Raw genomic sequence first — 18,978 nt, 5'->3', positions numbered from 1 at the left:
ATTCTCCTGTAGCTTCTAAGGTAGTTTTTAACTAAAAAGAAACACACAAAAGCTGCATTTAAAAATAATATAGGGTATATAGAAAGAAAAAGCAGACACAACTGTTGAATAACATGACGACTAACCTCAAATAATAGAAGAAAACATTCAGATAATGCCACCTTGGGCTCAAAGTTGACAAGTCGCTTGTCAACTTTGAGCCAAAGTCTCAAACAGGCCCTAGATGGCCCAAATTTCAACCGATTCCTGCTGAATCAGCTGAAATTGGAGAAGTGGGTGGCCCTGTAAGTGTCACCAGAGTTTGAGTTTCTTGCGTGTTATTGTTCTCATACAATTTCCAGGCTGACAATCTTGGGAGATGTTTCAGTTCCTTACTTTGCAGTAAATTGTTTCCGCTTTCATCTCGGTCTGATAACCTTTTCTTGTCCTCCTCTCACTCTGATTCTTCCTCTTCCTCAGGTTAGTGAGTATACAGATGAGGAGCGCAGTGCAGAGGACACCGACCACACCATAAATCAGGTACTGACCCCAATCTGACCACATTCCAGACCAACCTTCGAAATAGAGATAACGGGGTACAATGAAAGAGTTGTACAGAGTAATAATATTATATATCATTCCCAGTCAGATCTTCAGTACAGCAGTGTCAGTATAACAGGACAGTCACACTGGTAACAGGGCAGATATTCTGGTTGTCTTGATAAGGACATAGCCGGCCATTTAATAACGTGTCCAGTAAACATGGAGTATAGAAGAAACTCAGATTATCATCACACAATGACAGCGGGCCAAGTCAGGACATGCCCATGTGAAAGAGTCACCAGCCAATAGAAAATGTTCTATGTTTAAACCCTATAAGCTATAACAGGGTCCCACATACGGCATGGTGGGTTATGTTTAGTGGGTTTGCTGATACCATGGTATGTTCTTTCCTTTATTTTTCTATGTAAGGTGTTTTTTTACTATATGGCTGTGTTAATTGTATAGAATTATTTGTGGATAAATGAAATGTTTTTGTACTGGATTCTCTGGGGCAAAGACAATTCCATAGCTCAACTTACCAACCAGTCTGCTGACCAACCAAATTAGCCTGTCTAACCGTCTGTTAAAAGCAGGGGTTTAGTTAGCACACATTTGCAAACGCATGTGAAAGCTGCAAGGCCTCGTCAAGGCACCCTGTATTACTTGCAGTCCTAACACTACTTAATTTATAAGTGTCTCCACAGTGGAAGCACATGCATTGAATGGATAGGTGTGAGACAGGTGAGCCTGGAGGCGGCCCAAGCCCCCTTAAAGGGACAGGAGCACACTGGACACCCAGCAAGAGCACAATGGCAGCAAAGGTGTCCAGTGTGTCCCCGACCCACATTTACGAACAGTAACAAAACACTGGCCACCGCCCACACCCATGTGCTTCCACTGTGGAGACACTTATAAATTAAGTAGTGTTAGGACTGCAAGTAATACAGGGTGCCTTGACGAGGCCTTGCAGCTTTCACATGCGTTTGCAAATGTGTGCTAACTAAACCCCTGCTTTTAACAGACGGTTAGACAGGCTAATTTGGTTGGTCAGCAGACTGGTTGGTAAGTTGAGCTATGGAATTGTCTTTGTCTTACATGTATATGCCCTCCATGTGCTCCTTACTGTGAAGGCCGGTTATGGGTGTGGGCGGTGGCCAGTGTTTTGTTACTTTTTGGATTCTCTGGGGCAGCCTGTTCAGCTGTTTTTATATTTCTTTTGGATTACACAATTTGTAGATACCGGGAACTCCAGAGTGAAAAGGATAAGTGGTGGGCCCCTTTATTTTCAGCTATGAGAGCTAAAGATGAAGAGAATCCCCAGCCATATAAACACAGGAGTCGGGGATAGTTAAAAAAAAAAAACAGTGTGTTCTCACCATTGGGGGAGGATCTTAATGAGGACAAGAGTCTGTTCCCCACAACCCTGGCCTGGCTGTTGTGGGGATCTACAGGCAGGGGGCTTATTGGAATTTAGAAGCCTCATTTAAAAATGAGAGGACACCCAGATGCCACCTTCCCTCTTTGTAAATGAGTGCATAGTACCCTAATCATTAACAAAAAAATTGTAAAAGTGTACAGACAGCTCTGGTGGGTGACAGCTGATATATAAAGGGACAGGATCTCTTGGGTGGTGTAATTTACCATATATGATATGACCGTATTTGGTGAATGACATCACAGGATCCCAGTTATTCCTGACTAGGCATGAGCTTGATGTTCGGGTCGAACATGTGTTCGACTCAAACATCAGGTGTTCGCCCGTTTGCCGAAGAACGAACACTATGGGGCGTTCGCGGGAAATTAGAGCACCCGCGGAATGCCCCATAATGCACTGCGAGATTGCAGTGCATTGCTGTATGATGATTGGCCAAAGCATGCACCTGACCTGCATGCTTTGGCCAATCCCGGCGCCCTCTGCTAAGAAAGCCATAATTGGCCAAAGGCAGGGTGCCTTTGGCCAATTATGGCTCAGGAGGACTAAATCCACTACCCACACTATATAAGGCTGCCTACACAGCGGCCCTGTGTAGTGTTATGGCGTGGACGGAGAGATAGCTTGATTTAGATTAAGCAGACAGGTTATTCAGTTAGTGGCGGTGTATTTGAGATATATATATATATATATATATATATATACAGTCAGTCTAGTATATATATATATATATATATATATATATATATATATATATATATATATATATATACTCTGCAGCATCCAGTCACTGTAGCCTAGATCTACATTCTACAGTGCATTCCGTGGTGTACTATTTCTAATCTACTTCAGGCGGTGTATTTGATATATATATATATATATATATATATATATATATACACAGACAGTCTAGTATGTGTATATATATATATATATATATATATATATATATATATATATACTCTGCAGCATTCAGTGTAGCCTATATCTACAGTGCATTCCATGCTGCTACTACCTTTCTGGTGGTGTATACAGTACACAATACAGTGCAGCCGCAGTGCAGTTGCTACTACTTTTCTGGTGGTGTACACAGTACACAATACAGTGTAGTGTGGTGTTGCAAAACAAAATCCCCATCATGTCCGGAAGGCCACCAAGGAGAGGCAGATGCTCACAGGCCACTAGAGGAGGGCAAGCAGGCTCTGTGTCTACAGTCAACAGTTCTCGTCATGGACATGGTGCATCCTCTGCAGGTGGCCGTGGGGCACGCGTGTCCTTTTTTTCTGCTGCTGGGACAGGGGCAGAAAAATTGGGCCTTTGGTGGTGGTGCCACAACACTGTAACCCCTCACAGATACTCTTGTTGGGCGCAGGAATGGCCCTGCTGTGAAATATTAGATCAAAAATTGTAATTACATGCACCTGTTAAACAGGGACAGAAAAATTGGGCCTTAGGCAGTGGTGGTGGTGCCCTGAACCAAAAATATTGTTGGAAGCTAGCATCATCAAGATTGAGGAGGAATAGGATAGTCACTTAGCATAGGCAGTCTTCAAGGCATCCATAGAAAAATCAATCAGTTACATCAGCATTAGGTGCTTGATAGCTTATCCAAGACTGATTAATTATTATGAATGTGAACCTATCAACTGAGTCTGTAGACAGGCGCACTCTATGATCCATTACAAACCCTCCAGCAGCACTGAATGTGCGTTCAGAAAGAATGCTGGATGCAGGACAGGCCAGTAGCTCAATTGCATATTGAGCTAGTTCTGGCCAGTGGTCCATCCTCAAGACCCAGTAACCCAGTGGATGCTCTGTTGGAAAGGTCCAAGGAAGGAAAGGTAACATCCCTGCCCATGCCTGCTAGACCATGAGTCAGCGGTAATTATACACCTTACTGCTGACCGCCCTGTCCAACAAGACAAAAACATTGCCTTCCACATGCCGCTAGAGAGCCAGAATGGCCTTCCATGAAAAGAAATGGCGTTTTGGAACCTGCAACTGAGGTACAGCAAATTCCACAAATTCACGAAAGGGGGCAGAGCCTACCAGCTGAAAAGGCAGTAGTTGCAGTGCTAGCAATTTGGCCAAGCTAGCATTCAGATGCTGAGCATGTGGATTGCTGGAACCAAATTTCGTTTTACGGTTTAGCAACTGGGGTAGAGAAATTTGCCTGCTAAAATCAGATGGTGGTGTACTGCTAGCAGACTGGCTGCAAGTACTGGACACCTATTGCTATACCTTCTTTCCTCTCAGTGCAGGTTTTTGAGAGGACTGGAGGTATAGTAGGGTTGGAGATCCCAGATGAGGAGCAAGGAGAAGTCAGCCTTTTTCTTTGATGTGGGTCTTTCAAGTGCTGTTGCCAACGGACTTGTTGCCTTATGAGCTTATATGAAATCTCCATTAATAGCTGTAAAATATTGTAATTATGAATATATTTCATTTAGCTTGTATCTATGTAGGGCGGAACATATTATCTTCACCGAAATCTCTGGTAGACCAGACAAGTCAGTGCCTAGGCTTGTGTATACAAACAATGGGATCCAAACCTCATTGTTTTACACATACTCACTTCAAAGGATCCCATGCTGGTATATGCAATGAAGGGAGGCCAGCCCGTAATCAATATATAACTTCCCGGGCAAATTCCTGACAGATCCACCTATCATAGAAGTCATACTGCAGCTTCTATGAATGACACAGGATATAGGATTGGAGAATGATTGATTTGGCAGGAAAGGGTGGGCATATTTAGGGTCTCATGATGAATGCCTATGACAGCCTCTTCCTTGGCATGTGATGGGGGTTTGTAATAATTGGTTACCTGTCACTTTCTTAAAGGAAAGATGTAATCTCTCAGCACATCACAGGCGAAAAGGAGAGGGTATCAGATGCAGCTAAAAAAAGTTCCACGCCTTTAGCACAGGCCTCGACTTGGGTAAAACCCAAGAAGGAAATATCCTCCTCACCAGGCAGAAGCCCAAGAGGGAAGACACATCTGGAAAGTTTGCGACAAATATTTATCACCTTCACCCAAGTCATACCATTGGACCAAAAAGGTCAATTAATATTCATACTTCATACATGCTACTAGTGATGAGCCAAACACCCGAGGTTCAGATTAAGGGTAAAGTTGAAAACCTAAGGAAACTTCAGCTGCTGAGTCTGAACCCTGCTAGAGAAATTTGCCTGCTAAAATCAGATGGTGGTGTACTGCTAGCAGATTGGCTGCAAGTACTTGGGACACCCATTGCTATACCTTCTTTCCTCTCAGCGCAGGTTTTTGAGGAGCAAGGAGAAGTCCGCCTTTTTCTTTGATGTGGGTCTTTCAAGTGCTGTTGCCAACGGACTTGTTGCCCCTATGAGCTTATATGAAATCTCCATTAATAGCTGTAAAATATTGTAATTATGAATATATTTCATTTAGCTTGTATCTATGTAGGGCGGAACATATTATCTTCACCGAAATCTCTGGTAGACCAGACAAGTCGGTGCCTAGGCTTGTGTATACAAACAATGGGATCCAAACCTCATTGTTTTACACATACTCATTTCAAAGGATCCCATGCTGGTATATGCAATGAAGGTAGGCCAACCCATAATCATTACTTAACTTCCCGGGAAAATTCAAGTTAATCTCCTGCTCAGAATAGTCACAAGGATTTGCATTAAAGGGGGCTGACTTATACAAAGTATAGGGATTGGAGATGTAGCCAGTCCTTAACCAGGAATAGGGAAGCTCACCAATCAGAGCCACGCTATGCCAACCAATGAGGCATCAGCCTGTAATGATATACACAGACTAGATGGGAAGGAAACACACTGTTTTATGGGAGAGCAGCCATCAGAATGAAACCTTGGTGCAAAGGGTAATTATGGGAAAGGTCTGCATTTTACTTGTAACTAAATATGTTTGTAGATTAATGTTTTAAGGAATATACTCTGTATTCCTTCATGTAATTCTCTTATTTTAACCTAATATTTTCCTCCTTGGTGTAGACTATAGATAGATGGTTGTGTATTAGATAGACTTTCAACTACTCACCAATAAATGTTGTTATTGTGTTAAAGCTTTCACTCATGGTCAAAGAACTCTCATTTAACCCAAATCATATCTGAGAGATATTAAATCTTAAATATAGCACGCGAGAAACAGACGTCGTCATATGTCTGGTCAAGCATGTGGTGCCCAAGCGGCTGCTGTTGTGGCCACGCTTGATCCAAGCTTGATAGGTTGCAAACAGCAATGGTGCGATCTGCTGTACACGTGTCCAAAAAGGCCCACACAAAGGAAAATCAGCGGGGAGTCAGCAGCGCCCTGCACCTGCGGAGCTCTGTAGTGTGATACAGTAGGGTGGCTGCCCTTAATCTGCCCCCTAGAGGACATCCTGCCTCATTGGAGTTGTGCCTCCTCCTCTATTCTATCAGGCACCCAAGTAGAGTCAGTGACCTCATCATCCCCTCCCTCCTCGTCACTGGAGCAAACTTGGCAGTATGCTGCAGCTGGGGGAACATGACTGCCATTTTCTTGTCCTTCTTGCGCACCCCCTCTCTCTCGGCTCACGTTACTCCCTTCCTCAACCTGGGTACCAACATCAGAGCCTTCAAATCGCTGTGCATCCTCCAGCAACATGTACCCAACACTGTGGTCGAAGAATTCGGGGGACTCCTCCGTGCATGATGGTGGGGCTACGGAAGGAGTGACTGTGGACAAGGAGCCGGTGGAATAGGCCGCTTTGTCAGCTGCATATGAAGGCAAACTACTCTGAGCCTGGGTGACAGAGGATGAGGAGGATGAGGACGGCTATGTTATCTATTCCACCAACTCTTCTGCATGTTGTGGCTCAATAACACAGCCAGCAGCAGAGAAATAGGACAAGTGTGCCCCACGGCCACCGGCAGAGGATGCACCATGTCCATGACCAGCACTGTTGACTGTAGACACAGAGCCTGCTTGCCCTCTTTTAGCGGCCTGTGAGCGTCTGCCTCTCCTTGGTGGCCTTCCGTATATGATGTATATTTTGTTTTGCAACACCTCACAACACTGTATTGTGTACTGTGTACACCACCAGAAAAGTAGTAACAACTGCACTATGGCTGCACTGTATTGCAATTACAATTTTTGATCTAACATTTGACAGCAGGGCCCATTCCTTCACCTAACAAGAATATCTGTGAGGGGTTACAGCGTTGTGGCAACACCACCACCACCCAAGGCCCAATGTTTGTGCCCCTGTTTAACAGGAGCATGTAATTACAATTTTTTTAATATAATATTTAACAGCAGGGCCCGTTCCTGTGCCCACCAAGAGTAACTGTGAGGGCTTACAGTGTTGTGGCACCACCACCAAAGGCCCAAATTTTCGACCCCTGTTTAACAGGGGCATGTAATTACAATTCTTGATCTAATATTTCACTGCAGAGCCCATTCCTGCACCCAAGCAGGGCCCGTTCCTGCACCCACCAAGAGTAACTGTGAGGGGTTACAGTGTTGTGGCACCACCATCCAATGCCAAATTTTTCTGCCCTTGTTTAACACGGACATGTAATTACAATTTTTGAAATAATATTTAACAGCAGGGCCTGTTCCTGCACCCAACAAGAGTAACTGTGAGGGGTTACAGTGTTCTGGCACCATCAACACCTAAGGCCCATTTTTCTGCAGAGTATATAGGGCAGGCCGTATAGTATATATACTTCTGTTCAGAGTATATAGTGCCTGGGGCCCCCCACGCCATTCTTTTTTAAAATTTGGGTGCGGGATTCCCCTTTATATCCATACCAGACAAAAGAGCCTTGTAATAGGTTGGGGGGGGACCCATGCCATTTTTCTCAATGATTTTCATCTATATTGCCAGGACCCGACAATACATTACAGCCTCAAGCAGTTTTCAATGACTTTTTCCTTTAGAAATGTCATTTTGCTGTGGTATTGTTCTAAACACGGGAAAACTGCGCCACTTTACAGGCATACTATAGACACCCCCCAATCACGATATTTAAAGGAATATTACACCTTTATTGTTTCACTTTAAGCATTATTAAAATCACTGCTCAAGAAAAAACGGCCGTTTTTATAACTTTTTTTGCATTGATACATGTCCCCTGGGGCAGGACCCAGGTCCCCAAACACTTTTTAGGGTAAAAACTTGCATACAAGCCTTTAAAATGAGCATTTTTGATTTTTCACGATCGCGTCTCATAGACTTTAACGGTGTTTGCGTGTTCGAAAGAAATTTTTTGCATGTTCGGATGTTCTGGTGTGAACCAAACCGGGGTTGTTCGGCTCATCCTTATTCCTGACCAGCCCGAGGGATCTGACCAATGTTTGCTCTATATTGGGGTATACAGTATACAGGATGAACACTGCTCTGGTATATACATAGATAATAGATGGGACTCAACAGGGACAGGACACACGTCACTCACCTGAACAAGCATCATGTGTCTGATTTGTGGATCTCTCACTGATGTCATTCTTTGCTGAACATCTGATATGCCAGGAATCGGGCGGTGACACAGGAGGCACAGTGACATGGACTGTCCGCCTTAAGCTGGTGATATTATATATCTCCAATTCTCCACTCACAGTCAGGTAAATGGAGGGATCAGTCCCATTCTCCACCCAGCAGGAGATCTCAGCACTGCCATTCTGGAGACACCTCACATCCAGGACCATATCTGATACCGGAACTGAGAGACAAAAGAGATTGAGAGGTCTGTAACATGGTACTAAAATGAAATAGGGCCCTTGTAATATCCCGTCCACACCAATCCATTACAGTCATAAAAAGCCACCAAAATCCTGAAATTTCTTCCCTGCAGGAACCTTCACTGCAAGATCCTACAGGGGCCAGTCATGTGATTGGGACTAGCAGCCAATAAATCTACTCCTCCCTTTCAGACTAGGGATTGGGTCACATGACCACACTCTGGGAGATTGCACACAGTGATATCTGAATTTGAGGTATTCGGGGTCTTTCTTGGCCTTTATATGTTTGTTGGTAATATTAGTATTGTTGTTCTTGTTAATGGAGAACCAGCAATTCTCCTCCCTATATCTATCCTCCTCCAAGCTTGAAACTACACATGGAGAGAAAGATTTAAAGCCTAAATGCAGCCAAGAACACAAACAGAAAAATCAGCACAAGGGACATAACTTACAGTCAGTAGGATATATCCTTTGTGCTGATTCCTTTTCTGCTAGGAGTTCCCCCCCCCTCCATCCCGCATCCTCCAATCTTCTGGTGTAGTGGGGGTTAATACATCTAAGGGGCTGTCACAGGCTTCCATCATCAAAGCCCGGCTATGCCCACCCTTTCCGGACAGATCCACCTATCATAGAAGTCATACTGCAGCTTCTATGAATGACACAGGATATAAGATGGGAGGATGATTGATTTGGCAGGAAAGGGTGGGCATATTTAGGGTCTCATGATGAATGCCTATGACAGCCCCTTCTTTGGCGTGTGTTGGGGGTTTGTAATATTTGGTTACCAGTCACTTTCTTAAAGGAAAGATGTCATCTCTCAGCACATCACAGGCGAGAAGGAGAGGGTATTAGATGCAGCTAAAAAAAGTCCCATGCCTTCAGCACAGGCCTCGACTTGGGCAAGACCCAAGAAGGAAATATCCTCCTCACCAGGCAGAAGCCCAAGAGGGAAGACACATCTGGAAAGTTTGCGACAAATATTTATCACCTTCACCCAAGTCATATTATTGGACCAAAAAGGTGAATTAATATTCATACTTCATACATGCTACTAGTGATGAGCCAAACACCGGGGTTCAGATTCAGGGTAAAGTTGAAAACCTAAAGAAACTTCAGGTGCTGAATCTGAACCCTGCTAAAATCAATTGGAGCCGAATGTTAATGTAGCGCCCTCCTAGTTAGGCTACTAGGTACATTTCGTTATTGGCCTGCTCTGTAATCAGTGGAGCAGCTAATGTTTGCTCTGGTCTGTTAATGAAATCACAAGTTTGATTGCTTCCCCCTGCCTCTAGAAGAAATGTCTAGAGCTTAGGGAGGGAGAATTCAGATAACCAGTCTGAATATTTATCAGAACCTGTCCAGTCCCTGGAGAGAGGTGCCCAGATGGTAGCTCCTGGGGATGGATCTGTGAGCTGAGAGGGAATTGATCTTCAAGCCTCACTGGGCTGTCTGTCCCGGAGCACCTATAGACTGGCTGCTGGACTACTCTCCTATGGGCAGAGCCCATGGACTTGTTCTCTACTCCCAGGATCTGTGAGTAGAGCCCAAGTCCTGAGCTGCAGTTGATGGTCTCCAGCTGTGGTTGCTTGAACTGTTTCAGCCTGCCTACCTGTGCTGCAAACTTGTGTCTTGTGGTCACCACCTGCAAGAATTCAGACCTTCTTAGTCTACAACCTTGTGATATATGTTCCTGCATGGTCTTCAGCTGTGAACCCATAGACTATCCTAGACCACAACTACTTGTGCTATATGATCCTGCATGGTCTTCAGCTGTACACCTATAGACTGTCCTAGTCCGCAACTACTTGTATTATATGATCCTGCTTGGATTTCAGCTGTGCACCCAAAGACTGCCCTAGTCCACAATTTCGTGGGCTATATGATCCAGCATGGTCTTCAGCTGTGCACCCATAGACTATCCTAGACCACAACTACTCGTGCTATATGATCCTGCATGGTCTTCAACTCTGCACCTGCAGACTGTCCTAGTCAACCTGTCCTTGTGCTACTGCTACTGATAGAGAAACGTTCTCTGAAAGTTGTGCTTGGTGCTTTGAAGTATCAAACACTCCTCAACCCCCTCCTAATAAAAGTTTCTTCGGTAATAAATTACAAAAAGACATCCCCTAGACTGATTTTCTCAGCCAGAGTGAATGGACTGTTGCTGAGTGCCTGGCTGCCTTTGCACTGTTTTGGAAAAGAATCCATTCAATCCCCAGCTGCCCCTTTAGGGGTGGGCGCTACATTAAAAATAAATAATAGCCATTTTCTAGGCTAATAAGTAAGGGATCTTCAAACAAATGTCCATGGGGGCTGGGCACTGCCCTGGGGGACAAGTACAAAAGAAAAAAAAAATTCTGTTTGGAGGGGAAGCAATTTTAATAATGCATAATGATCTGCACATTTCCTATAACTTACATGCCTGGGGATGTCCTGACCCTGCCTGTGAAGTGGCACATGTATAATGTACACAACCTACTACAACAACATCAACATTACAAAGAGAAAAATCTTATTTAAATGACTGGAAAATGACAGCTCCTGGGCGCTTACTTCTGTTTGTAAATAAATGATCGGGGATTTCCTTCATCTATACCAGACCCTTATCCTAGGTGAGAATCTGGTAGAGGTGTTAATGAAGGAACACACACACACATAAGAAAGGTGTAGAGTTCTTCCTCAAAATACATACCAGACCCTTATCCTTGATAAGGGTCTGGTATGGATGTCAAGGGTGAGCCTACACAAAAAAATAACAAATTCCATGAGGTCATACTTAATTGCATAATAGACCATACAGCCAGAAAATTCAGGAAAGGATAGATAAAGAGTGTATATCCCCCTTCTTAAACCATACCAGGTCACATGCCTTTAACATGGGGAGGGTACCCAGTCGGAGGCTTCCTAGCAGAGCAACTTGTCCATAGGTTGATTAGGACAAGGGCCTCTTCCCCACAACCCTGGCCTAGTGGTTGTGAGGGGGGTCTTTAGGAGGACTGGGAGTAAGGGGTACATAGTACCTTTGGTTACTTATTCACCAAAAAATCATGGAAATAGTAAATAAAGACACAACATTTTTTGACAAGGCTTTTATTTAAAAAATAAGTAAACTTGAAAAAAAAATCCCACAATGTAAATCCTTCATCAATCATGGCCTCCAGTGATGCAGATCCATGATAAATGATGCCCGCTGACTCACTGAAAGAAGACCCCCACTGACAGATGACACAATCCGCTCTCGATGACTGCTCGCCACAAATGACAGCTCCCTGTCCCCACCACAGAACTTGATAGGGGGAGTATAGTAAACTTGCGGTTTGTTTGTATCTTCCTGATATGGAGCAAGACAGCAATAAAAAAATAGTGAGAATATGCTCATTCAGGTCACCTCCTCACATTAGGTACTTGTATTGACCTCTTTCACTGAATGTTGGTACTCTGTTCAGGTTTTTTATTTCTACCACCCTGTGGCTCCACCCATGCAATGCCACCAGGTGTGATCCATTGGTGAAGGTAAAAGGCTCTGATGGAAGCTGATCATTCTGTTATGTTATGTATTTCCTGGATTGTAATCTTTGTATCTGGAATATTTTATCTCTCAGTAAAATCTTTAGTAGTAAATTCAGCCTGGAGACATTTCTCTCACTCACCTGCACAGGAGATGTTGATGGATCTACTTAGATTATTGATCTGATTGGTGACATCACAGCGGAGGGTTCCGGAGACCGGAGGAGGAAGAGTTACCCGGCTGTGTGAGGAGACTGATCTTCCATCCAAACTCCAGGAATATTGTGGATCTGAACCGTTTACCAAACATTCGGCCACTGCGCTCCCATCCGGGAGACAGGAGGAGGTCACAGTGATGTCAGAGAGGGGGACTGGAGGAGGGGAAATCACATTATGGGAAGATTAGAAAAGCAGAAATTAATGAAGTATATGTACATATGTATACATTTTTTTTATTTCCAAACAAGATTTATTGAAAAAAAATGTTTTGTACATACAGTATAAGAATAGAACAATCATATGATCATACAATTGGTGTTTTGCAGGCATCAGCATAAGATTTATTACAGATAAACCAATTTCCTAACCAAGAAGCCGACATTGTGAGAAGACAAGGAAGGCTGCATACAGCATGTTGAAGATCTGATGATAAACGGAGTAACTTGGTAAATCCCAAACAAATAATGAGCGTATTTGAAGAATTCACAAAGAAAAAAAGGGGGGGGGGGGTAAATAAGTGCAACACATATCTGTCTGAGGGGAGGTATAGAATATATAGAAAGTGCAAAAAGGAGATTAGAAGCAATGGCAAATGCGACCCTCCTAATATAGGCTAAATCAATAATTGCAATATGAAAAGAACTATGACTGAAATCCACGAGGACTAAATTTGGAGCTAAAGCAAGTTAATGGAAATGGCTCCATCATGTCCCCTCCACAGTGTCCCCCTCTTTGTCTCCTCCACTGTGGCCTTTCAAGTCTGTTGTCAAGAACATGTTGCCAGCCATCAGGCTAAAACCTGCTGTTATTTGCTGACAGAGAGTGTCCAATGGCATTACAGGGCCGCCATCAGAAATTTTGGGGCCCCTTACACAGTTTTAGGCCTGCCCCCCATCCCCAGAGCTGACCATCAACATTCCCCAGGGCCCGCCCACTTGCAGTCCCACCGAGTCCCATCCCATGTCCTCCTCTTTCAGTCTCATCTCCCTGATCCCATGTCCTTCTCTACCTCCTCCAGTCCCATCTCCTCCACCCTATGTCATCCTTCTCCAGTCCCATCTCCTCCATCCCATGTCCTTATTCTCCTCCAGTCCCATCCCCTCCTCTTCCAGTCCCATCTCCTTCATTTCACATCCTCCTCCTCCTCCTCCAGTCCCATCTCCTCCATCTCACATCCCCCTCCAGTCCTATCTCCTTCATCCCACATCCTCCTCCTCCTCCAGTTCCATCTCCTCCATCTCACATCCTCCTCCTTCTCCAGTCCCATCTCCTCCATCCCACATCCTCCTCATCCTCCAGTCCCATCTCCTCCATCCCATGTCCTTATTCTCCTCCAGTCCCATCTCCTCCATCCCATGTCCTTATTCTCCCCCCCCGTCCCATCCCCTCCATCCCACATCCTCCTCCAGTCCTGTATCTTCCATCTCACATCCTCCTCCTCCTCCAGTCCAATCTCCTCCATCCCACATCCTCCTCCTCCTCCAGTCCCATCTCCTCCATCCCATGTCCTTATTCTCCTCCTGTTCCATCTCCTCCATCCCATGTCCTTAAAAAAACAGAATTTCAATGAGGAGTGGACACAGGGGGGGTTGGTTAGTCCTATTTCCCAGGTTGGAGACAAAGGAGCTTTTTATTGATATAAATCTCATTTACTAGATAGGGATAAGCCGAACACCCCGGTTCTGTTCGCACCAGAACTTGCGAACAGGCAAAAAATTCGGCAGAACACACGAACACCTTTAAAGTCTATGGGACTCGAACATGAATAATCAAAAGTGCTAATTTTAAAGGCTTATATGCAAGTTATTGTCATAAAAAGTGTTTGGGGACCTGGGTCCTGCCCCAGGGGACATGGATCAATGCAAAAAAATTTTTTAAAAACGTCCATTTTTCCCGGGAGCAGTGATTTTTTTTTAATGTTTAAAGTGAAACAATAAAAATGAAATATTCCTTTAAATATTGTGCCTGGGGGGTGTATATAGTATGACTGTAAAGTGGCGCATTTTTCCCGTGTTTAGAACAATACCACAGCAAAATGACATTTCTAAAGGAAAAATTGTCATTCAAAACTGATTGCGGCTGTAATGAATTGTCGGGTCTCGGCAATATAGATAAAACTCATTGAAGAAAAGAGCATGGGGTCCCCCCCAGTCCATTACCAGGCCCTTTGGGTCTGGTATGAATTTAAGGGGAACCCCGAACCAAAATTAAAAAATAAAAAGTGGGGGGTCCCCCTAAAATCCATACCAGACCCTTCAGGTCTGGTATGGATTTTAAAGGGAACCCTGCGCCTAAATTAAAAAAAAAAAAAAACAGCGTAGGGATCCCCCAAAATCCATACCAGACCCTTATCTGAGCACGCAACCTGGCAGGCCACAGGAAAAGAGGGGGGGCGAGAGAGCACCCCCCTCCTGAACCATACCAGGCCACTTGCCCTCAACATGGGGAGGGTGCTTTGAGGTAGCCCCCCCAAAGCACCTTGTCCCCATGTTGATGGGGTCAAGGGCCTCATCCCCACAACCCTTGCCCGGTGGTTGTGGGGGTCTGCAGGTGGGGGGGCTTATTGGAATCTGGAAGCCCCCTTTAACAAGGGGACCCTCAGATCTCGGCCTCCCCCCCTGTGTGAAATGGTAACGGGGTACAAATGTTAAAAAAAGTCTTAAAACCGACAAGACACAACTTGGGGACAATTCCTTTATTAAAAAATAAAAAAGTCCCACGATGTCTATTCATCTTCTTCTTCACGCCGCGACAGACCGAAAAAGAAAAAAAAATCCGCAACCGATCCTTCTCTATGGGAGGCTCCCACCGCGTGACGCTTCATCGCCTTTGACAGTTCTTATATAACTGAGGGCGGGGCCACCCGGTGACATACCTGGGTGACCCTGCCCCCCTCTGACGCCACGGAGAAGCCATAGGGAAATCCCTGTGGCGTCAGAGGGGGCAGGGTCACCTGGTGACGTAAACGGGTGACCCCGCCCCTCTGACGCCACGGGGAAGCTATAGGGAATTCCCCGTGGCGTCAGAGGAGGCAGGGTCACCCAGGTACATCACCGGGTGGCCCCGCCCTCAGTTATCTAAGAACTGTTATCAGTGAAGAAGCGTCACATGGCGGGAGCCTCCCATAGAGGAGGATCGGTTGTTGGTTTTTTTTTTCTTTTTCAGTCCGTCGTGACGAGCTAGAAGAAGATGAATGGACATCGTGGGACATTTTAATTTTTTTATTTTTTAATAAAGGACTTGTCCCAAGCCGTGTCTTGTCATTTTTAACATTTTGACACTTTTTTGTGAAATGTAGGGGTACTTGTACCCCATTACCATTTCACACATGGGAAGGGCCAGGATCTGGGGGTCCCCTAGTTAAAGGGGGCTTCCAGATTCCGATAAGCCCCCCACCCGCAGACCCCCACAACCACCGAGCAAGGGTTGTGGGGATGAGGCCCTTGTCCCCATCAACATGGGGACAACGTGCTTTGGGGGGCTACCCAAAAGCACCCTCCCCATGTTGAGGGCATGTGGCTTGGTACAGTTCAAGAGGGGGGGCGGCCTCTCGTCCCCCCTCTTTTCCTGCAGCCTGGCAGGTTGCGTGCTCGGATAAGGGTCTGGTATGGATTTTGGGGGGACCCCTACCCCATTTTTTTAAATTTGGCGCAGGGTTTCCCTTAATTTCCATATCAGACCCGAAGGGCCTGGTATTGATTTTGGGGGGACCCCCACGCAATTTTTTTTCCTTTTGGTTCGAGGTTCCCCTTAATATTCATATCAGACTCAAAGGGCCTGGTAATAGACTGGGGGGATCCCATGCTTTTTTTTTCAATGAGTTTTATCTATTTTGCCGAGACCCGACAATTCATTACAGCCGTGATCAGTTTTGAATGACAATTTTTCCTTTAGAAATGTCATTTTGCTCTCGGACTGTTCTAAACACAGGAAACACGCACCACTTTACAGGCATACTATAGACACCCCCCAGGCACAATATTTAAAGGAATATTTCACTTTTACTGTTTCATTTTAAGCATTAAAAAAATCTCTGCTCCCGAAAAAAAGTCAGTTTTTATGACAATAACTTGCATATAAGCCTTTAAAATGAGCACTTTAGATTTTTCATGTTAATGTCCCATAGACTTTAACGGTGTTCCGGCAGCTTTCGAATTTGCCCCGAACACCGCATATTGTTCGCTGTTCGCAGAACATCCGAACAACCAAAGTTCGGCCCGAACTTATGCTCTGGACGAACCGTTCGCCCATCCCTATTACTGGATTGCAGACATATATATATTGTCAGGGATTTTATTCAGGGGGAACGCAGTTGCGGAACCTCCAGTACTCAGTGTATGTAATGTCAAGGGGTGGTGGGGTGTGCTGGAGGGTCTATTGTTGCGGGAGGGTCTATTTTTGCTGGGTGGTGTATTGTTACTAGGGGATCTATTGTTGCTGTGAGGCATCTTTTATTGAGGGAGAGGTCTATTGTTGCTGGCTGTTGGGAGATCAATTGTTGATGGTGGGGGTTTATTTTTGCTGGGGTAGATGTATTGTTACTGTGGGGTATTTTTTTGCTGGGGGGGGGTCTGTTGTTGCTGGGAGGGATCTACTGTTGAGGGAGAGGTCTACTGTTGCTGGCTGCTGGGAGATCAGTTGTTGCTGGAGAAGATCTATTGTTGAAGGGGTGGATCTATTGTTACTGGGGAGTCTATTGTTGCTGGGAGGAGTCTATTGTTGCTGGGAGGGGTCTATTGTTGATTGGATACAAATTATAATTCATACAAATTACATGGCATCCCAAAATGAATGGTTCTGTATTCTCTAAAAGGGGGAGTACTGGGAGGTGGGTAGGGGGTGGAACCAAGGAACGGTGCCTGGAGCTGGGTAGGGGGCGGAGACAAGGGGTGAATAGAAAGGAGGGGTATCTACACCTGGTCTCTTAGAAGAAAATCCCTGTATATTGTCATCTATAGACATTTCTCCATCCACTTCTGATGTCTCCTCACCTGGACAGGTGACCCCGGCTCTGTTCTTCTCCGACCGGCTGACCCCATTCTCCACAGTACAGGTGATGTTCCAGGGCTCCGGTGACCCCACAAAGGCTGTAATGTTATTGGCGGATGTGGAATACCTCTCCTGGGATCCTCCAATCACAGATAGATGGATACTTGGCTTAGTCCCCTCCTCCACCCTGCAGGAGATCTCAGCACTGCCATTCCGGGGACATGAGACATGGAGGAGCGGAACCGATACTGGAACTGAGAGAGACAATCATTTCCATTGATCAGATCCAATATATACACAGCATGCCCCTCCCCCATCCTTACCTATAATCAGGTGTGCAGACATCTTCCTGGAGACTGGAGGAGATAGATTGTGTCTGTGTGCACCCCTCCCCCAAACACTAAATCCCCCCACTAACATTACACCCATTTTCTTCAGTCATGTGACCCCCATCAGGGTTGTCACCCCACACAACTTTTATTTGCTGACAAAACATTTAGAATCTACTGAAGAAGCTCATTATATTACTGACAACCTGAAATATGACAGAAACTCCTATTAGAGATGACTCTTTCGTAAGAGGTGAAACCTGATTGGTTGGTGTTGGCAGAAGCTCCGCCCTCCATTGGGGATCTGTCACCCCGCCATCAATGGTCACATCTACCACATGGGGACCCCGAGCAGAAGGCACAGCACAGTTCAGATCACAGCAACTTCAGGAGGGCTGAGCACTGCAGATGTGAATCCACAGGGAATGGTGAGGATGGGGCAGTAATCAGAGGACATTGTACATACGTCTCTGCCAGTTTCGGGATGGGCTATCTGTTCGAGTCGAACATGAGTTCGACTCGAACATGGGCTGTTCGCCTGTTGGGGTGTTTGCGGCACATTCGAAAAGCCGTGGAGCACCCTTTAAAAGTCTATGGGAGAAATCTAACGTGCTAATTTTAAGGGTTAATATGCAAGTTATTACCATAAAAAGGGTTTGTGGACCCGGGTCCTGCCCCAGGGGACATGTATCAATGCAAAAGAAAGTTTTAAAAACGTTCGTTTTTTTCGGGAGCAGTGATTTTAATGATGCTTAAAGTGAAACAATAAAAGTTAAAAATTCCTTTAAATTTCATACCTGGGGGGTGTCTATAGTATGCCTGTAAAGGGGCGCATGTTTCCCGTGTTTAGAACAGTCCGAGAGCAAAATTACATTTCTAAGGAAAAGAAAGTCATTTAAAAGTACTAGCGCTAGTGCCGGCTATTAATGAATTGTTGGTCCCGACAATACACATAAGTCATTGAAAGTCATTAAAAAAAAAAAAATGCATGGGGGTCCCCCAAAATTCCATTACCAGGCCCTTCAGGTCTGGTATGGATATTAAGGGGAACTCTGCGCCAAAATAAAAAAAATGGCATGAGGTTCCCCCTAAAATCCACATCCAGAGGTGGCTCTATAATTAGGCAAAAAAGGCGGCCGCCTATGGCCTCGCTTTCCCAGGGGCCTCGCAGCCACCTAATTTGCCTGATGTGTGTGGGAGAATGAGATAAAGGTTCGCGATCTTTCGTATACTGCGCTGCCTGCTGCAGCGGAATTGTAGAGGAGGTG

The 18,978-nt window shown here is 45.1% G+C and overlaps 2 protein-coding genes across 2 annotated transcripts in view; both read right to left on the bottom strand.

Annotated features, from left to right (window-relative positions):
* LOC141129506 (Fc receptor-like protein 5) overlaps nucleotides 1–18,978 on the bottom strand; it is a 654,812-nt gene that overhangs the window by 553,175 nt on the left and 82,659 nt on the right. The gene's annotated exons all lie outside the window — the stretch shown is intronic.
* The window catches only part of LOC141129507 (cell adhesion molecule CEACAM2-like), a 46,582-nt gene that overhangs the window by 1,099 nt on the left and 26,505 nt on the right, over nucleotides 1–18,978 (bottom strand). The window contains exons 3-6 of the mRNA XM_073617584.1: nucleotides 17,384–17,635; nucleotides 12,317–12,544; nucleotides 8,384–8,647; nucleotides 376–554 (exon numbers count right to left, since the gene is read on the bottom strand). Coding sequence (XP_073473685.1) covers nucleotides 376–554; nucleotides 8,384–8,647; nucleotides 12,317–12,544; nucleotides 17,384–17,635 — 923 coding nt within the window. The remainder of the gene's footprint in view (nucleotides 1–375; nucleotides 555–8,383; nucleotides 8,648–12,316; nucleotides 12,545–17,383; nucleotides 17,636–18,978) is intronic.

Source organism: Aquarana catesbeiana, linkage group LG02 (genome assembly GCF_042186555.1).
Source record: "Aquarana catesbeiana isolate 2022-GZ linkage group LG02, ASM4218655v1, whole genome shotgun sequence".
In the NCBI taxonomy this organism is placed as follows: Eukaryota; Metazoa; Chordata; class Amphibia; order Anura; family Ranidae; genus Aquarana; species Aquarana catesbeiana.
The sequence above is the reverse complement of the archived record's forward strand: the minus strand, read 5'-3'. Positions and strand labels throughout refer to the sequence as shown.